This window comes from Haemaphysalis longicornis, unplaced genomic scaffold, assembly GCF_048455015.1.
Source record: "Haemaphysalis longicornis isolate Haplotype H1 unplaced genomic scaffold, Haemaphysalis longicornis Haplotype H1 scaffold_1, whole genome shotgun sequence".
Taxonomy (NCBI): domain Eukaryota; kingdom Metazoa; phylum Arthropoda; class Arachnida; order Ixodida; family Ixodidae; genus Haemaphysalis; species Haemaphysalis longicornis.
In genome coordinates, this window is record NW_027526203.1 from 109906673 (window position 1) to 109930017 (window position 23345).

General features: G+C 46.1%; 1 protein-coding gene across 1 annotated transcript; it reads right to left on the minus strand.

Annotated features, from left to right (window-relative positions):
* Positions 1-1422: 1422 nt before the first annotated feature.
* Positions 1423-4036, minus strand: LOC144179092 (uncharacterized). The gene is made up of 3 exons (XM_077707301.1): positions 3878-4036; positions 1895-2532; positions 1423-1521 (listed from the first exon to the last, which is right to left on the minus strand). The coding sequence occupies exons 1-2, from the start codon at positions 3881-3883 to the stop codon at positions 1897-1899; spliced, it is 642 nt and encodes a 213-aa protein (XP_077563427.1). The 5' UTR covers positions 3884-4036; the 3' UTR covers positions 1423-1521; positions 1895-1896.
* Positions 4037-23345: the final 19309 nt, after the last annotated feature.

Genomic DNA, 23345 nt, shown 5'->3' on the forward strand with positions numbered 1-23345 from the left:
GATTTTCTCGAAAGCGTCTTTTGAATGCTTTTGTGGCGGCAACAAAAGGCAAACAAAATCAAAAGTTTGCGTAATTGCTTGTGCGACGTCACATAAGCACACAAAGAATTCCCTGATTTTTAAGAACGTAGGAAGAAAAAAAAATCGCTTCAGGAAGTTTTCAAGTATTGTGATGCGCGTAGAACACTAATATTTGGCTCGCGTATTTAGAGGCCGTACGACCTAAGGAGTAAAGGTGCGTATTTACCATGTTCAAAAATTTTTTTAAGTTGTTGGAAGATTTTGAAAAAGAAAAAGAAAAACGCAGTCGACATGTCCGGTCTCTGGAACTCACGGGATGCGAATTCAGGTTCCCTTTTCCTCGGACCTCGCAGTGTACATATCCTCCATTATCTCTTTCAATTCTGAGAGCGGACATTGCAAAAATTTGTCCCGATTAACAAGTGGATGCCAATTGCACAGCTTGGAATACTCAGCCAAATGACAACCCGTGTTCGCGCCAACCTTTTACATTCTTTCTGCCTTTTCTTGTAACGCTGCTTTGCCAAATGTACACCTAGATACGGCTAAGAAGCACAGCCTTTGCTATTGCAGTTCCCTTTTATCATCACTATTTTGGCGCCGTCATTGAGGGTTAAGCACATCCAGCGACGTGAAAAACGTAACTCAGTGGGTACAGCAAAGAGGTAGTGCGGGCGACAGCGACAAGCGAAAAAAATTTATACTCGGGCCTCCGGTGGCGACTTCACCGCAAGCTACGTCGTCTCTCGCGTTTGGCCGGCCAGAAGGAGCCCACAAGCGAGCGAAAGCGACGAGTGCCAGCGACGGAGGGCATTGACGGCAGTGTATTAGGTAATTTTTTCCGCTCGTCGCTGTCGCTTACACTACCTGTTTGCTGTACCCATTCAGTTAGGTTTTTCGCGTCGCTTGTCGCTGTTGCCGCATGTGGTTACCTTAATTCTTTCAAGATCCAGTCATGATGACTTCCTGGCCTTTTTTCTTGTCGGTCAAATGCTGTTTTCTTTACAAAACAAAGTTTTCTAAGGCGTTAAGGCACGCATCCGGCGTTGAAATTCCAGGTTATGCTTACGCCGCCGTTGTTGACAAGCACGATGCGGGTTGTCGCTCATCGGCCCACGTGACAGTCCATGCTCATCGACGGACGCACGATAGGACTTAGCGGCTTCCCGCCAGCAGCACGCCCATTAGCGCTATAGTCATACATTAATCTATAAATTCGTCATTTTCGAACCACGCAGAGTATCTTCACTGGCCGTCCTTCTTCGAAGAGTGGAAGAACCGACAAATTTTTTGTGTTGTCGGGGAAGTGTACAGTATCTTGTTCAAAATGGTTTTATAGCGTATTACGGCCCTCCTGGGGAAGAGCTCGTTAAGTTGGAATATATACAACGCACGAAAACGTAGTTTTATATGTCCATATATTTATTATTTTCCTCTTCTCGGTGGCGGCGCCACCCAGAAATCAAAGGCAAGACAGGAGAGCAGGATGATGGGGAGTTTCTGAAAGAGAATTGAACCAACGATTACTAAATGCGACAGACGGTGAGCCAGCGTATGTGCAGGTTTACAGAGATGTATGTTGAAACTGCACGTGAACAGGATGTGCACGGGCGCGTTAAGGAAATGCGCAAAAATGGCACTCCCTAGCTTACTGCAGCGTGAACTCGTTGCGATGTGGCTTCTGCTCCTCCACCGAGCCCATATATAAACATCTAGTACCAAAGTAAATACCAACGGTCTGTTATAAAACTGTTAAAGAAATTTTAATCTGAATACTTAATTAGCTGTCTTTTCCTACACAAATTTGACCGAAGAAGCCTCAATTTGCAAAATATGCATCACATTTAAAAAAAAATGCAAAGCGAGAAGGTACCTTTATCCGTGAACAGGAACGCCACCAACCCCGACACCGCCAGCCTTTCCAAAAGAGGACTGTCCAATCCCGGCCTGGTGCCCAGCGGCGCCTCCCTGGAATGCCGACGAACCCTGATGCTGTCCGGTTCCGAAGCTCTTGCTGTCACTAGCGGAGAAGCCATTTTTGTGGTTGTAGCCCTGGTTGTTGTTGTAGGCGTTCACCGTACTGTGCGAAGATCCGCCGGCGAAGGCTCCGGATCCCTGGTTGTGCCCCGCTGCGCCCTTCTGGAAACCCGCTTGGTGTGCTCCGGCTGCTGCACCGTAGCCAGACTGGAAAGCGCCGCCAACACCATGCCCCAGGCCAACGCCATGTCCAAGACCGACGCCATGTCCAAGACCAACGCCATGTCCAAGATCGACGCCATGACCGAGGCCGGCTCCGATGAGCGCGGGGTTGCCCACTAGTCCCACGCCACCAAGGCCACTTCCAGCGAGACCGGGAGCCACGCCTGCTCCGTAGCCACCCAGAAGGCCACCGCGGCTTTCAACGCCCTTCTTCTCGTCCTTGTGCCCATCTTTCTTTTCGTCCTTCTTGGTCACCTCTTCGGCAAACGCAGCGCACACCACAAGGGCAATGACGGCAACGGTAGTGAACAGCTGCGCAACGTTACATAAAAGGAAGGTCAGAGGTCCATTCTCGGCGCCAAGGGATCATCAGTACTAACATTGGGAAGTAGTACGCAATATCTCAAAGTTATCTATTATATGACGAGCCATGTTTTGGAGAGTCATTTGCGTAACAAACACGGGAGTCTCTCTGCCCCACACGCCCATGCTCACTGTTACGGTCGTTTTTTTCGAGGCACTTACAGCCGGCTTCCCCATTAACTAGTCCGCATAGACACCTTAAATTAGTTCATTTTCACTTAGGCTGTAGTCTGGCTCTGGCTCTCTCTCTGAGCTACAGGAATATCTGAGAATCGATGATTTCCTCCTTGCGAACTATTCATGTGAGTTATTTTTTATTTAGCCCGAGGAAAGCAAAATGTTTCAAAAGGAAGAGCTCTGATGACAGAAAGGAATATTCAGTGTGTACTACGAATGTATACGAGGCCCAAATCGAGTAAAATAAGTAGGTTTGCATAGGGCTTCCCCTTATGGAAGGGAGAGAGAGCTAGAAGTCTCTGATAAACACGAAAAATGTTAACCGCCGAATGGCCGCTTTCGAAGCTTCGGCTAGACAAGAGCGCGCGCACAATTGCACACCACAAAATATGTTATAGTGTTTAATTTCTAAAAATTACGGTTACTCCATTCGCTTACATGCGTGCGTGCGTGGGTTAACGCAGTGCGGTAACACCTGTTGCTCTTGTATTTCACACGAGAACTACACATGCGGAGCGCACTTTTTATGTTCTCCGTATCCTCGAACCCCCCTAACTCTGCTTATTTTTTCCGCACCAATTTTTTGGGGATACTCACGAAAAGGGCGCAAACGTGCTTTCCCTGCCTCGCTATACAATAAATCATTACGGCGCTACAAAATAAACCGTCACTCATATAATATACCCTAGAACATCACACTAGAATGCATTCCTTTGAACGATGCTATATTTATCAGTTACTGCCAAGCGAAGGGAAAAAATAAACAGCACTGTAACGAGTATTTTGTTCTATGGAACTTAAAGGTTTTGCCACTGGTGCCCCTAGAAATTGCAGAACCGTAAAAGCTGTGTTATATCCAATTCACACAAGCATTGAAGAACTTTGCGACATTTCTTGCATTATTTTGCAGGAAATGTCGCAGTTCTTCGACACAATGCTCAGCTTCGCAGCTAAACCGAAATGCAATTGGTCCTAACTGGCGAAAACTTCAGACACATTTCAAAATGGATGCACAAAATTCGAAGTTGACCATGAGCTCTTCCATACAAGTCAAGAACGTCTTACAGTCACAGCCATAGAAATATCGGTAGTGAAGCATTCACTTGTATTGTCTTACCTTCATGATTCGCGATTTGGTCGGGATGCTTCAATGGTTGGCTGGCGAAACAGTCTTTGGTAGCTGCTGTTGTGTCGTGCCCAACTGCATCTCTACTTTTATAGCCGCCACCGACAGGGACGGGCCACTGAGAAACAAATGGCAAGGCTCAGCAAGGACAAGTTCTGCGAGCCACGGGGCGTTACATTGACGGCGAGCAACGAACGAACGCGCCATGGAAAGCTCCGGCAGTGCGAACGTTACCCTCGGCGTGATTTCGCTTCAAACTTTCAACTCCCGTTGATTCCGAGAATCCCGCAGTGGCATACGCTCCCCCTCCCCCGCTTCCTCGTCTGAGCAACGCTCCGTCCATCGTTGAGAGAGCATCTCTTGGGGCGGTTTTCCTCGGCCTTGGGGTAATGGTTATGTCCATGCGCCGAAGCGTTTTTTTTTTTTTTTTCACATTTTCTCTCAAATTGTAGGGCACCATGGAGTGCAGAGTTTGGGACGCTGAACTCGTATGCAAGGCGCTCGTTTACCTCTTGTCTTCGCATTGGTGTACGTAATGGGCGCGGTTAGAGTGCCCCGACTCAGCCTTCCACACGCACGTCTTTTTTGTGGCCGTACGTTTTGCTTTACGGCCGCCGAAAAACGTACCACCTCGACCGTTGATATCTAGTAAACCACGCATGGCCAAATTAACCCGAATAGAGTCTCGTTTGAACCCGCCTCTACCTCACGTGCTTACAGTAAAAGCAATACTACTGTAGAGATACCACTTCATGTGCCAAAGAACAGACACATAATACATTTTGAACCACATCAAATGTATATAAACGGAATTAGTGAATGCTTTATTGCTGTATTGTGCAGCTTGATCCACGTTATTTATGATCTGATTGTCTAGCGCAAGTCCGAATCAGAATGTATTTTAATGTGTGGTGGAAAAGCAAACGACCTAGCACACGACCCGTTCACGGTCGCCGCAGCAACAAAGGTGACGTCGCACTGGTTAGCAGTGTATTTTCATACAACCTTAACCTTCAAATTTTTAAAGACTATAGTCTTTACGGGGCCACCCAATACTGAAAGTGTCTGTCTGTCTGTCTGTCTGTCTGTCTGTCTGTCTGTCTGTCTGTCTGTCTGTCTGTCTGTCTGTCTGTCTGTCTGTCTGTCTGTCTGTCTGTCTGTCTGTTCAGCCCCCCAGCCAAACGTTCGAAGAATCCTTGAACAAGAAGTACATACAGTAATTCCTCGTTAACTCTTAATCGGATATCTCGAAGTATCGGTTAAGTGGGAACTTTTTTCGCCGTGCATTTACCTCCCATATGCGCCATGTATTTGCCCGGCTATATCTCGAAACATTTTTGGGGGGTACCGTGGTTATCTCAAAATGTTGGCAGAGGGGACATAAGGCAAAGTCTTTACAGGCAGCTGATACGGTCCCCGTTCTAACGGTTAGCTCTCACTACGCGCCAAACGCGGCCGTGAAGGGCAAGTTTACGCTGTACGAGGCCGATGTTCCCGCTACGCGAAGGCTTTCCGACGCCTACATTTTTCGGAGAGCTGTGGACAATGCAGCTGATCATGAGGACGAAGAGGAACCTCCAAAAGTGCCTACCGAATGACAGAGACAACACATGGTCGCGACAAGGTATAATGTAGCGGTGGCGGCCAACATTTCATAAGATGTATTGAGCGGCTCGGGAACGCTTTTCTGGGACCAGATGCGCAAGCAAAACAGGCGATCATCACGCAGCGCTTTCTTCCGCAATAATAAAATTCGTTTTCTTTGCGAACGTCTTTTCCTTTATTACGAAAGCTCCCCTGTGCAGTAGATTTGTTACGGGTACTAGCGCTTATTTTGAGTAACCCTGGCACCAATTTTCCCTATCTCGCTTAACACAAGATTCCGCCTATCTCAAAATTTTCTACGAATTTTACGAATTTGAGTTATCGAGGTATTACTCTCCGTATACATATATATATATATATATATATATATATATATATATATATATATATATATATATATATATATATATATATATAGCGATGAATAAGTTCCGGGATTCGGTTTCAAAAATACACGAGAGGGTAGACACACGTATGAAAACGATGATCGAACTAACGTTTCGACCGGGGTCTGACGCAGACCGGACCCCGGTCGAAACGTTAGTTCGATCATCGTTTTCATACGTGTGTCTACCCTCTCGTGTATATATATATGTATATATATATATATATATATATATATATATATATATATATATACATATATATAAGAAAAGAAAACTTTAAACAAGGTAAAAGCACGATTGTTGCCAACGTTTCAGCAAAGAGACTTGCTTTCGTCAGGGCAATCTCTCGCCTGACGAAAGCAAGTCTCTTTGCTGAAACGTTGGCAACAATCGTGCTTTCACCTTGTTCAGTTTTCTTTTCTTGTGTTCTCTACCATCTTCAAAAGTTCAACTGCTCCCTGGATTTTATATATATATATATATATATATATATATATATATATATATATATATATATATATATATATATATATCCAAAATAAGGGTTGGCAGTAAAGAAAACCTCGGAAAGCAAAGGGGAGGTTATGGTGGGTCATAGAAAGAGATGAAGAATTTTTTGAGTCGAAAAGAAAGTGGTGAAAAAATGCCCGCCTCCAGAATACCGGTCTGGTGCGATAACCACTACGCTACCGGCGGGGCTTACCCTTATTTTCTTTCTTATTTCACGGAGCCCCTCATTTCCCATTTTCTGATTCGCTACATGCTTAGCGAGGGCCTCTGTTCTGGCAGTCTTGGTGCCAAAGGGAGCTTAACAGGGTTCAACGCTGGTCGACCACTCTCGACATGTCGTAGACACTCGAGTCACGGCCCGGGGGTTAAAAAGAAGGTCCCCTCCACCCCGAGCAGTCCGAGTGGCGCTGGCTACCACCCCCAAGTGCAGGAAACAGAAATACCTTAACGTAAATACCCGAGAAAGTGCTGGGGAAACAGCCCCGCCGGTAGCGTAGTGGTTAACGCACCATCCGGTATTCTGGAGGTCGTGGGTTCGGATCCCACCCGGCGGGAATTTTTTCACCACTTTCTTTTCGACTCAAAAAATTCTTCATCTCTTTCTATGACCCACCATAACCTCCCCTTTGCTTTCCGAGGTTTTCTTGACTGCCAACCCTTATTTTCTGCCTTATTTCACGGAGCCCCTCATTTCCCATTTACTATATATATATATATATATATATATATATATATATACATATATATATATACAGGGAGTAGTAGAACTTTGAAGATGGTAGACAACACAAGAGAAGAAGAACTTCGAACAAGGTAAAAGCACGATTGTGGCCTACTTTTCAGCAAAGAGAACAGCAAAGAGAACCCTGAGGAAAGCAAGTTCTCTTTGCTGAAACGTAGGCCACAATCGTGCTTTTACCTTGTTCGAAGTTTTTCTTCTCTTGTATATATATATATATATATATATATATATACTTTGATTGCGAGAAGGGCTGTCTTTGGTTGCCGTAGCAAATAGTAAAAAATGGGTATAGCTTCTAACAAAACTGTTTATTGGTCGACGTTTCGATCGGATGCCGATCTTTCTCAAGACAACATTTCGTATTTCTGTGCACGTATTTATAAGCTCGTCGTCCAACGACGCCGAAAAAAGAGAGAGGGGGGATTTGGAGAGAGAGGTAGCAACAAACACGCTCTCGGCGAGGTGAGGTGAAGGTTTGCAAAAAAAAGAGAAAAAAAAGACAAAAAAGAAAACGCAAAACACAAACAAACCTAAACATGCAGAAAAGAGAGAGGAGTAGACAACTCTTTCAAAAAACATGTCCTCCATCGTTCGTCAGCTTGTAGAACGAGTGACAGGTAGCGCCCGCTTCAGAGGGGGGCCGCTCTGCTTAAGAAACGAAAGCGCAAAGCAGTAACAGGGACGCTCTCACACCATCACTGGGAGGCACAGAATTCTAATGGTCACTGACCTTACGGGAAGAGTTTACAGGAAGCGGTCGCAGCCGCACACATATCTCAGTGACGCCAACCCTACAAAACAAACAGGCAGGCTCGTTAAGAGTGTAGGTACGATCTCCGCACTGTGGCTCAAAGCATGCACGATTCTGCCTACCGGCAGGACGGGCGAGCGCCATTCATCATTCTTAGCTCTATTCTTCTGCCCTGCCCGGGCAGCCGACAGGGTCGTCCCTGACCATGAACCAGGGAGAAGGGGCTTAACTAATCCCCTAACCGCACGCGGGAGTCGCGCAGGTCCTTTGTTGGAGTAAACGGCGGCGGGCGCCTCGATGTTGTTTGTGGCATATGCCGCCTGTGAGGACACCCCAGGAAGGGAATAAATAAAATAAGAATAGCTTGATTACTTGTTTAAACAACACAGAAACTTACAATTTAGATAGGGGATTATTCTGCAGCCAGATTATCGACAGCATGTATAGACGACATAATGCCCGGGCTAACATTCATTCCTGCCTTTACGGTGTTGAATTTGTAAATAATGTAAGATTCACGTTGTTCGCGTTCTCTTGTAGTAGAAAATCCACTTTGTAAAAGTGTGACCCTGATGGAGTCGAACGGGTGGTTCTCGGAGTTAATATGTCGTGATAAGGGTAGATCCGGGAGTGAACGAACATGTGCGCGATGGTTGTTGAAGCGCATGCGGAATGCCGTGTCCGTCTGGCCAATGTATTGGATGCCACAAACACCGCACTCCAGAAGGTACACCACATTAGAAGAGTCGCAGTCGAGTGTCGCGTGAATTAGATGCTTGAAATTTGAGTTGGTGCTTTCTGCCACCGTGGTTGTCTGCATGTGTTTACATACGCGGCACCGTGCCTTTCCGCATGGTCGACACCCACCCTTGGGTGCCCTCTCAATTTTGGCGTGTACAAGGTAATCTTTAATATTTTTGGGGCGCCTGTATACGACCCGAGGAGGGGTGGGGAAGATTTTCGAAAGCCGTTCACTCTGTTGTAGCATGTTGAAGTGCTTTTTCAAGATTTTGTTTATGTTTGGGGAGTTGCCCCCGAACGTCAAAACTAGGTTGCCTCTCCCCTTCTGGTTTAGTTCCTTTTCATGGTGCAGCAACTCCTGGCGATCAAGGTTGACCGCTTTGCAAATAGCGTCGTTGACTATGGGTGGGGGGTATTGTTGCTTCGCGAGTACATTGCGCAAGTTTTCTGCGTTTGCCTCGAAGTCCTCGGTGCGGGAACAAATTCTCCTAAATCGGTGGGCCTGCGAGTATGGGATACTCGTTTTGCAGTGGTGCGGATGACAACTGTCGAAGTGCAGATACTGCTGCCTATCGGTAGGTTTTTTGTACACAGTAGTGATCAGTTCTCCTTTGTCTGTATTTATATGCACGTCAAGGAAATTGATTTCCGTGGTTGAATAGGTATAAGTGAATGCGATGCTTGGATGGGCCTTGTTGAAACACTCGATGAAGTCGATTAAGTCATCCTCCGTACCGGTCCAAATAAGGAATACATCGTCCAGAAAGCGTTTGTAAAAGAATGGCTTAATTTCACGGGTTGATAGAAATTTTGTTTCGAGATCGTTCATGAATATATTAGCGTAGTTGGGTGCCATTCGAGTACCCATCGCAGTGACGTTTATTTGTAGGTAATACTGATTGTGGAATTCAAAGCTATTTAATTCCAGCACTAGCTTGGTCAAATTTTCAATGACTTGTGGGCTTGGCGACTCATGGTCCCGATGTATGCTATAGGATTCAACCAGGGCTTCAATCCCATCTCGGTGAGGTATATTTGTGTACAGAGAAGTTACATCTAGAGTTACAAGGAAGGCGCCATCAGGAATTTTTATGTTGTCGATTTCCCGTAGGAAGTGGTTAGTATCACGAAGATACGACGAATGGGTAGCGGGTATTTGCTTAATCAGGGAGTCTATGTAGCTTGATATTGGTTCGGTGAGAGTGCCTCTTCCCGAAATTATTGGCCTACCAGGGTTCCCTTCTTTATGAACTTTAGGCAGCATGTAAAACCTTCCTGGCGTTGCGTGTGCTGCTGTAAGTGGTTTACAGAGGCGTGGCTCTATTTCCCCAATTTTGACAAGATTATTTAGTGTTGTTGTTATTATTTCCTGATGTTCAACAGTTGGATCCGCGTCAAGTTTTTGGTAGAAAAATTCGTTGTTTAACTGACGGTGGCCTTCTTGAATGTAGTCTGGTTTACTAAGTATTACAATACCTCCACCTTTATCGGCCGGTTTTATGACAATGTCTGTTCGATCACCCAGTGCCTTAAGTGCCTCGCGCTCCTCTTTAGAAAGGTTCTGGGCCCCTTGTTTGCGAGCGTTATAAGCCCGCAGGACGTCTCTTTGAACGGCCTCAATGTACGAGTCCAAGTGTTTTTCCCGCTCTGATTTCGGTATCCACTGCCGCCCTACATTGACGGAGGTTGGGGCAGTGCGCTCCTTGTCCAGCTTATCGAAAAAAAATTCTTCTAGGCGTAAATTTCGTGAAAAATTGTCCTCGCCCGTCCTGCCGGTAGGCAGAAACGTGCATGCTTTGAGCCACAGTGCGGAGATCGTACCTACACTCTTAACGAGCCTGCCTGTTTGTTTTGTAGGGTTGGCGTCACTGAGATATGTGTGCGGCTGCGACCGCTTCCTGTAAACTCTTCCCGTAAGGTCAGTGACCATTAGAATTCTGTGCCTCCCAGTGATGGTGTGAGAGCGTCCCTGTTACTGCTTTGCGCTTTCGTTTCTTAAGCAGAGCGGCCCCCCTCTGAAGCGGGCGCTACCTGTCACTCGTTCTACAAGCTGACGAACGATGGAGGACATGTTTTTTGAAAGAGTTGTGTACTCCTCTCTCTTTTCTGCATGTTTAGGTTTGTTTGTGTTTTGCGTTTTTATTTTGTCTTTTCTTTTTCTCTCTTTTTTGCAAACCTTCACCTCACCTCGCCGAGAGCGTGTTTGTTGCTACCTCTCTCCCCAAATCCCCCCTCTCTCTTTTTTCGGCGTCGTTGGACGACGAGCTTATAAATACGTGCACAGAAATACGAAATGTTGTCTTGAGAAAGATCGGCATCCGATCGAAACGTCGACCAATAAACAGTTTTGTTAGAAGCTATACCCATTTTTTACTATATATATATATATATATATATATACATATATATATTATCAACTTCACCGGCCTATCTACGCCCACTGCAGGGCAAAGGCATCTCCAATAAATCTCCAATTACCCCGGTCCTGCGCTAACTGCGACCAATTTTCCCCCGCAAACTTCTTGACCTCATCTGCCCACCTAACTTTCTGCCGCCCCGTGCCACGCTTGCCTTCTCTGGGGATCCACTTTGTTGCCATTAATGACCAACGGTTATTTTGACTTCGCATTACAGTCCCTGCCCACGCCGATTTCTTATTCTTAATTTCTACTAATATGTCCTTAACGTCCGTTTGTTCTCTGACCCACTCCGATCTCTTCTTCTCCCTTAATGTATCACCTCTCATCTTCCGTTCCATTGCGCCCTGAGTCATCCTCAATTTAGGCTGAACACTCTTAGTGAGTCCCCACGTTTCTGCCCCGTAGGTGAGTACCGGTAAGATGCATGCAGCTGTCATACCCTTTCTTCTTCAGGGAAAATAGTACGCTGCCATTCATTATCTGAGAATGCCTGCTGAATGCACTTTATCTCTGCCTCATGGTTGGGATCCAGGGTCAGAACTTCGACTAAGTTGTATATATATATATATATATATATATATATATATATATATATATATATATATATATATATATATATATATATATATATATATATATATATAGGTAAAACCGATCCTAACTATTCAAAACTGTTGGCATGTATCATGCATGTAAACGTTGTGCGGCTAAAGAAAAACACAAGGCTTATTTCTGTTTGTGGAGCAAGATCAATACATAGTCGACAGTAGCAGCGTTCTTTTTCTTAAATGTAGACGTGGGATTTTGTCGTAGGGTAGCAAATAGAAAATCAGCGTCTGCAAATGTCGTCGGAAAACTAGTCTTCTGACGCCACTGCCACATAATTCCTTCCCCTCACACTGTTCTCTTTCCGTCTCCCTCGTCACAGGATGAATGCCCTGGACTATTGTTCAATTAAATTCAGCTTTCTGCTATTGCACGTCTCGTGCACTATCTGTTGGGATAGCGCGTATCTTTTTCTCTAATTATTGTTTTCAATTGTTCGGTCTGGAGCAGCCCCAGTTTGAGCTCTGTTATTTTTTGTGTTCGAACGCGTGGTTTTTTTTATTTGCTGCCCTAAAAATCAACCCAAGGTGTATCCTAATTAAAAGAACGCGTGTACTCTCGGTTATGTTCGTACGTTTTGCCTCATATGTGTCTGAAGTTTTCTTTGGATTGAATAATGCAAAAATGTATGTCTCACGCCAGCAGCATTAGCAGTGCAACGTTCCTGCCTATAATACTTCGCGGTGAAGAATTCTTCCTTTTTGGCCTGGCGGCTGAAATATGAGTGAAATACGAACAGGAATGATTGCGCATCTGTGTAGTATGTTATTACGATACGAAGTTTTGCCATCGTACACTAAAAGGCAAAACAAAAATATGTCGCTGGTATGAAAACACGTCGCCTGTTCGGGTATGGAGAGGGAGCTCAAGTCAGTGATATCAACTTGTTTCATGTCCGACGGTATGGTTGTGGGTCCGAAGCGAATAATTGAAGAGAAGGTTGATCCCGAGGCGGTCAAAATTAAATCGGAGCCCTCCATTACGGCGCGCCTCATCCCCTGTGTACGTAGGCGCGTTAAACCCTACAATGAGTCAATCAATGAAGTGCTAAGTGTTCTGAATAAATGATTCAAGCTGAACTTGATAACGCATTAAAATAGAACAATCCCGAAGGCTTTCTGGAATGCATTAGCTGAAGAGCTATTTGCGGAGCTCGATGCTCGCGGTGTTAAACCAGCAGTAAACACTCAGTACTGCTTTTAGAGCTGTTTAAGCACGTATGTAAGAAACCCAACTGATTCATTGAAGGCAGGGAGGTGGAGATCAGATTTGTACTTTCCAAGAGAGGCCACGGGACATGAACACGATGTGCACGCTGTTCGAAAATCTATTTTACTGCAGCATGTGTGGCGTGTTTAGGGAAAAAATGACTAACCGGCCTTTTGAACGTTTTACGGACAACAGAACATAGCGCAACATATCTTAGCTCCCATGATTTTTTTCCTTCCAACAGCTTGATTATTCCTCTTCACGGAGCCAAATTAGCAGCAGCCCGTGTGGATTTGTCGTGTGATGAGCACCCGGACTCCTCACGTAGTCGTGAACTTTTGTCGTGAACTTTCTGGAGTGTATACGTACCCGTGGTTTCATCTAAAGCTTTTCGGTCACGCGTCCTTGGATTACGCTTTATTGTGTCCGCATTCTTACCTCCACGCAAAGAGTCATTCCGTGATCGCTGCTACGCAAATTAAGGTTACCGGGAAAGCCGCTGTTAGCTGGCTCAGCGAATGCACTCTTGCATGTGTGTGACTTCCAAATGTTGTTGCTTTGTTGCTTTGTTGTTGATTGTTAGTCCTATGCAGGTAGTATTCAATTTTGCTGGACGTCAACTGCTACTGCATGCAAAAGCCATTAAAGTCCACGGACGGCGCTGTTGGTGTGTGCGCAGTATCTTTACACACACGGCTTGAAATTCCCAAACCCATTATTCTTATTCCACTCGGTTCTCAATTTATATATCCAACAGCGGTTCACAAACCCTTGGAGCGCTCGCGAAGTGCATCGCGAACCGTTAGGGTAAATTATTTAGTGTAGCTGAAACTAAAGCCCAACGAAGTGAAGCCGCCCGAAACCAAACAGACCCATTTTTTTTCTGTTCCACATCGTAGTAAATATTCCCAAAAAGGGAAGGCGCAAAGTGGAGCGCTTTTCATTTCCGCTGCCAGTTTATTGTACATGCAGGCAAATTTGCTAATGGGTCTTCCTCAATTAAACAGAGAATAAACGCGTATATTTCAATTAGTTTTTCAATTACCGATATTAAAGAGCATGTTTTAATTGCGAAAGCGAACCCCAGCTTCACTAGGCCGCAAGCCCGCAGTGAAGTATACAAAGACAGAAAAAAATAGTTGCTGCCCTACAGGACTTATTTCACCCTCGCGCCATCACTGAGAGCGAGACTGAGCGGGAAAACCACCCACCGGCTACGCCGACGTCACCGGCGACGCTTTCTTTGGCGGCGCCGCATGGCTGGCGCCGACCACTGGCGTCGAGGTCAAAAGCTGCTGGTGAAATGAAGTAAAAATGTGAATAGAAACACTGCGGCAGCTCCGGCAATGCATGATGGCACTGTCGCAATTTTTCCGATCAGTTGGTTTCAAAGTATCTGTGTCGAGGTATATCTGACTGGCTGAAGGCACACCACACCACTGTGACGAAAAAGAATCCAGGCGGGGCATTGGCTTCTGTGTATGTCAGAGGCCCCTGAACTGGAACAACGTCACAACGTGAAACGGACGGTGTCTTTGAAACGGATGCAACTCCTTCCGCCGCAGTTTCGCTTTCAAGAAGGTGCGGAGGTGAAATCATTTCTGTGTAGCACGCACCACAATTTCAGTTCACTTTATTGTGCTGTTAGTGCATAGATATCATCAGTGACACAGTCTAGACGTTGAGGAGTCGCATGTTGAAGGCTTGCGCACTCCCCCCCTCCCCCCTACTCATTCCATGGTCTGCAGGATATTGAGGAGGAGGAGGGGGGGATTAACCCAAAGGTTATCGGCTCAAGGCGAAAGTTTCACGCAACTTGGCAAACATTGGTTGCGTTGACATTGTGCCTTATTACACTACAACCTGCAATCCCACTCGCCGGTTACACAGTTCAAAACAACAGCGCGTACTGCATCATGCCGCCAGTCGCTGCAGGATTTAAATTAAGCTTGGATTTACGGTGTGTACCAGCTGCCAATTCCTTTTTTTTATCGAGAGCGGTATTAGAATTATTGAGAGGTGCTAGCTCTACAAGTGGAAGACCTCAACTGATCTTAACCTTAACTGGCAGACGTTCAGGCCTCGATTCTTCGCCACCACAGCAGTGTCCGTAAATATTAGTTGCTGGTGCATTTCAAGCCTCCTCGCAAAAAAAAAAAAAAAAAATGGCGAAGCGAACCATACCGGAAGCATCAATTCCGCCGGCTGTACGCTGGAGCATGGTGCTATTATTCAGGGCTAGCCCGTCAACAACAAAACCACTCGCCTGAGTCGAAACAGCGCGACAACGGCGTTGCATGGCCAGCCTCCTGCGACACAGGCTCCGCCTGCACCGCAGTCATTCGGCAGTTCCCAGTGAACTCAATCCAGACCAGACGAGATTAGAAGCTCGTTTGCCGCAAAGCCTGCTCCATAACTGACGATAACTCTTAAGCATAGTCACCAATGTCGAACGATGAGCGTGTTTCCGGAACATGAAATAGCCTACATGTCCCGGTTGATGCGCCCGCAACCGGCAGGGTGCTTCCAGTCCCTCTGACTTTATGAAATGGCGTCGACAGCGAAGCGTCATAGTGTCTTTTCATGGCCACTGCAAGGTCCATGTTCCAAAAGTTTTCTTTGGAAGGAAGAGGCCAATAAAATATTTGACATCATCCTATAACCATCCGGTTATACTTCATTAGGTATACTACTTCAGCTGTGACAAGAGTTCAACTCCCTATGGTGGTATCACTCGTGACGTCGCTGCACTCTCGACTTCCTCCTTTGGCGTCACGTCAGCCATTAAAATTTTCTCTTACCCGTCTCCTAACAATGGAGAAGCGGACGCCACTTTCCGTACAGTTCCTTTGGACGTGACCGGAGTAGTAACTACCGGCTTTACTCCATGGAGAGACACAGCCTTTAAGCGTCTTGTGAGCACAGACTCGAATGCTGCCAAGTTCGAAGTCAAGAGTTTTTGTGTGTTCAGTTTATTGCCCCAAAGGCATCCTGGCCTAAAGTCGTCAGTTCCTAGTGCGCCAATACTAAGTGGGTTAACCACAATAAAATTAGCTGACTGTTTGGTTGCGTCAGCTTAGAAATATTGCGCGAAAGGAGAATACAATCCTTCGTATTAGGCATTATTTAATAGCGAAATTTGGTAGGTTTAACGCGCCGTCCGTGCGTTTTGCTTTGCGGTGCGCCATAATGGAGATCTATGGGTTTATATACACTACTCAGGTACTTTTAACGTGCGCGGAAACCTGCACACGCGAAAATGTTTCTTTTTCGCCCCGTAGCCCCGTATAGGAAAAAAGGCATCAGCCTAACTCGAGTTCCCGCCCCTAAGATCAGCAGCACAATGTTCCCGCCCCTAAGATCAGCAGCACAATCAGCAGCCCCCGCGCCTTTAAGGCGTGTGGAAAACAGCGCTGCTTCTATGACTTGCAGCGTGGCTTCTTTGTTGTTAAGCATGCAGAAAGCGTTTAAAATCTCTGAGATTTTTTCGTTTTAGACGTCTTACATTGATATGCATAAAATAGTTTAAGTAGTCTCCAACAAGATATTCTCAAAAATGTACAGAAATTCATAAAATCTACTAGTAATGCGTAGGCATTTTTAGCCCGCTTGGCTTCATTTTGTGTTTCTAGCAACCATATTAGGCGACTAGTCAATTTGGGGCTACTTTTCGACACTTTTATTTTATTTCTGGCCCTATCGGCCGACTTCTTGTTTCGTTTAGTTATATTTTTATTTTTTCATCCTCTACCAATGAAATAGATTTTCGCTATTATAACAATAAATAACTTGGCCCATTCGGCCTTGTGGGAATTACACAAGCCGTTAGACAGTTGCTGCTTTTGTTGCCTGTTATACAGCGAAGATGTTAGCCTCTAGTTGGTCGGACATTTTCGTGTAGGAAGCGAAAAAAAAAGCCAGCCAGGACCCAGAAGTTCTCGCCTAAGACGCCGAGCGCATGCGTCAGGCTAATCAGGCATACATCATAGAGCTCAGTATTTGATGAAAAAAAAAATCAGGGAAGCTGAAACTAACCAGCCAGACGTGAAGTTAGCGAAGCTTTACGCTATCTTCACCACCATCAAGAGGGTTTTAGTCATCGATTGACGCCGATTTGCTTCTTCGCTGCCGCAACTACCTTTAATCCATCATTGTAGCTATCAGTGTGAGCTTCCTACATTTTTTTAGCGATAATTAGTGGACATCACCTTAGAAGGGCGTACGCTATAACGTGTCTGTCTTGTTCCGAGCAAGAAGTGTTGCCACGATTACGGCGAACATTTGTGATTTTTTTTTCGGGGGGGGGGCGGAATATTGGCCAATTTCCATAAGTGGGTATGCTTAGCTTGACAAATGTGCGCCGGAGACGCTGGGTGGTGGCGCGAGGTACGCGCACACGAGCGCTCGGCATTTCATTGTTTTTTTTTTAAATGCGGCGCATTTCTTAGTCGCACGATGTCGCGCTTCGGCGCCGTCCACACGCTCACTGCACTGAGAGGCGCAGGTGCGCGTCTCTCCCCCGTACCCTTCTCGCTCTCAACAACAGGTGCGGCGGTGCGGGAGGAGCGCGTGCACCTCGTGCGCTGCGTGGCTCTTAACAACAGCTGCGGCGGTGCGAGGGGAGCGCGTCTGTGCGCGCATGCGTCGTAGCCACCCGTGCGCTGCGTCGCGCTCAACAGTAACGGTGGCAGGGCGTGTACACGTGATAACGGCGTGGTGGGTGCGTGGAAAGTTCGTGCGCTTGTGTACGGAAGTGTGCGCATGCGCGTCTCTCCCCCGTACTCCTCTCCCTCGAACGCGGGCGGTGTGTATATAAGCGGCGGAGCACGCGTTCGGAATTCAGTCAAGGGCGTCTTTGCTTGGCTTTCGCTTGACTTGACGCTTTGCTTGACTCGAGTAGATGCGATGGAAGCAACGTCTTCACCAGTTACGAAATCGCACGACCGCTCCTCAAAGACCCCTTGACAGTGCACTTTAGCGACCACAAAGCAGTCATCCTCTCCGTCCAATACAACGACGGCACCAAGCAATAACGACAACCCGCCGCGGTGGCTCAGTGGCTAAGGCGTTGCGCTGCTGAGCACAAGGTCGCGGTTTCGATTCCCGGCCGCGGCGGCCGCTTTTCTGATGGAGGCGAAAAGCAAAAACGCCCGTGTGTACGAGATTTCGACGCACGTTAAAGATCCCCAGGTGGTCAAAATTAATCCGGAGCCCTCCACTACGGCGCGCCTCATCGCCTGCGTTGCGTCGGTGCGTTAAACCCCTACAATCAAAATCAAAGCAATAAAGACAGACTTTAACTTTACACTCCTTGCCTTCGCTTCTCCTTCATTCAATAAATAAGAATAATAAAGACGAAATAACAATTAAGCATTCCCAAACCATACCCAATTACGCAACATTCACGCGATACCCCCACCACTCTGCGACGCATTTACCCGAGTTCCCCCCGTGGGAAGATGCGGGCGGGTTTTTTTTTAGCTGCCCGGCGGTCGCCGTAATCTTGGCCAGTCTCCCTAAATGGGTATACTTGGCTTGACAAACGTGCGCAGCGGATGCTGGGCGATCGTCAGGAGGCACGCACACACGAGCGCTAGGCATTTTCTTGGTTTTGTTAACTGTCGGGCGGTCATCGCGAGGCCCGCGCTCACGGGTGCGCGTTCGGCAATTTGTTGGTATTTTTAACTGCGGAGACAAAAAATTATCATTTCCTAAACAGCTTCGCTGTTAAAAACCACAAAACAAGCATGGCAACCGCATTATGGGTCATAGGGCGTCGAATGGACAATGTGTCAATGCGACATGATAACAAGGAACGCCCCAACAGGTAAAGATTAGGTTTGCAGATTATGTTTGAGGGCTGGGCAGGACTGGTGTCACTAAATAGAGGAGTCCTTGCCCGATATGCCGAGCGGATGAGTCAGGCTAGGCAGGACCCAGCATTTACAGCCAGAGAAGCCGAGCGGAAGCGACAAGCCCGCCGAAACGATGACAAACATTTCATATTCTCCCCCACTCGCATTTGTAGTGGTTTACAACAGCTTCATTAGGCATTTCGTATACAGGTTTGCCCGTTTTTCTAGAAAGTACAATGGGCCCGCCATCATTCAAGAGGTCTGCTGTTATCTGATCCTCACCAGGTGCTTTGCCCCCATGGATTTCTTTCGAAGCCTTCATTATTTCTTCTGTCGTTACTGGTGGGATGTCTACATCCCCTGAATACCTCGTTCGGTATGGTGCCTAGGGCATCAACGGGAGTATGTTGACCTGCTGTATGCATCTAAGACCGTGTCTCTCACCTACCATCCGTTGAATGCTATCATGAACGATACATCAAACTTGCAAGTCTTTTTAAACAAGCCATCTATTTCCTTACCTTTCTGTCTCAGAGGGAGGGAGGAGGCTTCTGCAGTCAATGTCCCCCTCTGAGACACGCACGAGACACCCATCCATAATTTCATTCCACCATGGCATCTTCGTCCTATAACATGCGTTCTGTCATTCACGCAACTAGAAAAAAATTGGGTACCCAGCAGTGCAATTCAGCAGCACTTGCTGTTCCTGCAGGACAAGTACAGGTGCGCAGAATTCTTCAGCGACGCGTCGAAAACTGATTCTACTATCCCATGTGCAGCGCACGGACCAAATTTTAATGTTACTAAAAAAATTAATTTTCATAACAGTATTTACACGGCAGAAGCGTCTGGCATCTTACTCGTTTCAAATCACATTCTCAAACATAAAATCCCCAAGTTCATCGTGTATACAGAGATTCTCTAAGCGTTGTGCAGGCACTGTCATCAGGAAGGTCGTCTAAAAACTATGTGATCAATGTTCTTTTAAAGGTTATAATGACGGCATATGCTTGAAATTTAGAAATAACTTTATGCTGGGTACTACGGCACTGTGGGATCCCTGGCAATGAGACCGGTGATCAAATGGCTGGTACTGCTGCTCTTATGAGCAGAGCTTACATAATAACAGTACCTTGCACCGACCTACAGACACACTTCGGACGACAGCTTCGTAACACCTGTCAACTACACCGGAGTTAACAGACAGAGAACAAACTACATGCAATAAAACCACAATTCGGACGCTACATAACTGATTAACACAACAGATACACTGAAGTCGTCCTGGCTAGGCTGCGGATAGGCCACAAACATGTAGCGCACTCCCACTTGCTCACTGGATCTTCGCGACCCATGTGTAGCAGGTGTAGAAGTGACCTATCTGTAGTCCACACATTAATCACATGCAAAACACTTGACACAACATGACACAAACATTCCCCTGAATTATACAGTCGACACATTCCACTGCACCCATCATACTTTTTAGCCGACGAACCAATGTTTTCTAGTCAACGTGTATTTAAGTTTTCAGCTGAGGTAAAATTTCTGCAGCTCTTGTCATATCACGTGTAATCATCCTGCCCCTATACACCAGCCATCTCCATTGTCTTTTACTTTGCGTCACTTTTACTTTGACTCTTTTGTTTTAGTATTTACGGTCTCATCAACAATTCAATAACTTCTCTGGCGCTCTTTGTCCTTGTTTGGCCTTGCGCCATTAAGCACCAACCATCATGAAGTATTTTCTTCTTGTGTTTCTGTTGGTTGTTCGGGTATTTTTGTTCTCCCGTGTGAGAGAGAGAGAGAGAGAGAGAGAGAGATGAAACGTTTATTATTAGAAAAAAAGGAGGTGGCGCGATTGTCTTAGGGGTGGTGCCCTCCTTCCAGGGCCCCAGACTCTTCTGCTCCTCTCCGGGCTCGAAGAATTAAGTCCTTCTGAATCCCGAAGTCGGAGCTGGCCAGAGCTGCCTCCCAAAGCGCGACCGTATTTGTGGGGTTGTTTCTTGAAGGCCAGATGATAGGGCAGGCCCATGATGCGTGAAATAAGTTGGAAGGGTATCCGCATTTATTGCATGCGTCTGTGTGTGTTTGAGGGAACATTTTGGATAGCCGGGATTTGTTAGGATAAGTGTTCGTCTGGATTTGCCTCAGCGTTTGAGCTTCTGCGCCAGAGAGGTTCTTGTCCGGGTTGGGGAAAAGGGCTCGTTCACCTCTTTGGACAGTGAGGCGTTCGCCAAAGCCACTTGGGAGGGGCTGCAGAAGGCTAGGACTGTTAGCCGCGCGGTTTCTCCCGTGAGAGCAATGAATGAATGAATTAGTTTGTTATTTCGAATCACAGGTTGGCACTTCCGCGGGGCACGCAAGGGCAGCCCACATGCATTGGTCTCTACACCGTGTTCAGTTGCAATCTAATAGTTTAATCAGGCCACCTGCATTCTGAAGTCAATTTTTTTGCCTTGGTTCTCAGGATGCTCTATTGTTCTCCGTACATATCCCAACTGTATTCATACTCGCCGTTCGCCAACCATATTTATCGCCTGCTTACCATTCTCCGCAAAGGTATATAAGAAATGTGTTCCAAAATGTTTGTGGCAGCAATATCACGTAACTGTGGTCTTATGAAGGCAAGTCTCATAGCAACTACGTGAGTAAAACTTCTTTGTTATTTGCCGTGTATCTGACTGTTTATATATATATATATATATATATATATATATATATATATATATATATATATATATATATATATATATATATATATATATATATATATATATATATATATATATATATATATATATATATATATATATGCAGTCAAACCCGACTATATCGAACCCGTTTACATCGAATTATCCCATATATCGAACAATTATTGTGCACTATAATGTTACCGGGAGAATATATAGCAAAAAGTACGGCTACATCGAACAAAAAAGGCAGCCGCAACCTATATATCGAACTTCGGCAGCGCAAGATTGTCCCCGAAGTTGGCTTTCCCGCGCGGCAGCTGGGCGAGCTGCCTACGCCTCCTCCCCCAGTTTGAAAAGTCACTTAGCCCAAGCGCTCGCGCTCTCGCTCGCTCTGACAGCCACCCCCTGGAAATAGTGGTTGGACCACACTCTCCCGCTGTCTCGCCAGTCTCGCGCGGCGGGCTCTCTCTCCCCTCGCTTCTACGCATGCTTCCCTTTTCGTGTTTTCACGGTTGACGAAGCATCGGTACGCCTTGTTCATCTGCCCCATTTGCGATGGCTGCTGTGAAGCGGCAGAACCTGCCAATTTCCACGAAGCTCGAAATTATCAAGAAAGTTGAATGCGGGGAAAAGAAGTCTGATGTCGCGGCGGAGTACAGCATCCCGAGAAGCACGCTAAGCACCATTTAAGGCAATAGAAGGCTGTGGGCTCAGCTGTTTCGAGTCACTTGACAATGTTGAAAAGTGTGTGCTCAACAATGCTTCGAAAATGATGAAGCAAAAGAAGATCGGATACTATTTCTCGCGCTAGTGTGCCCGCGGAGCATGTATCTTGCAAGTAAACAACAGTTAGTGATGAGGTACGTTCTGTGCATTGTCAAATTCTTTAAACATTATATATCGAATTATACGATATATCGAACTAATGACCGTTTTTTGCGAGTTCGATATATCCGGGTTTGACTGTATATGAGAAAATGGTTGACTCACCATTAAAAACAATAACTGTGGTTTACTGACGTCCCCCTCCTAGTTTGTACGTTAGTCAGATGAAGACTGGTCCTCCAGTCACAACGTCAGCAAACCAGTTTTTTTGTTTTAAATCGTGAGTCAACCGTTTTCTCGAATATTCTGGCTCCTCGAGAATTTTCTTCTATTGTTTACCTATACAAATATATATATATATATATATATGTAGCAAATCAGAAATGGGAAATGAGGGGATCAGTGAATTAATACAGAATAAAGGTTGGCAGTCAAGAAAACCTCGCAAAACAAAGGGGGGAATGCGTTAGGTCATAGAAAGGTATGAAGAATTTTTTTGAGTCAGAAAGAAAGTGGTGAAAAAATGCCCGCCGGGTGGGATCCGAACCACTTTCTTTCTGACTCAAAAAATTCTTCATCTGTTTCTATGACCCACCACAACCACCCCTTTGCTTTCCGAGGTTTTCATGACTGCAAACCCTTATTTTCTGTCTTATTTCACCGAGCCCCTCATTTCCCATTTTCTGATTCGTTACATGCTTAGCGAGGGCCTCTGTTCTGGCCGTCTTGGTGCCAAAGGTAGCTTAACAACCCTGGTCGACCACTCTCGACATGTCGTAGACACTCGAGTCACGGCCAGGGGGTTAAAAAGAAGGTCCCCTTCACGCCGAGTAGTCCGAGTGGCGCTGGCTACCAGCCCCAAGTGCAGGAAAAAAAAATACCTTAAAGGGAAGGTGAAGCGGTTTTAGAATTAAAAGAAAAGTTGACTAGCAGCAAGTACACATTGAATAGTTCATGTGTACGAAATATTTTCGCAATACATGCAATAGAAGCGGCGCAATGAGCAAAAAAAAAGTGGCCCGATGCCCCGCCCCCATCTCGCCGCGCGATGCCGGAAGACCGAAGAGCGCGGGCGAAAACCGGCTGAAAAACGTCATACCTGGACTTCCGGCC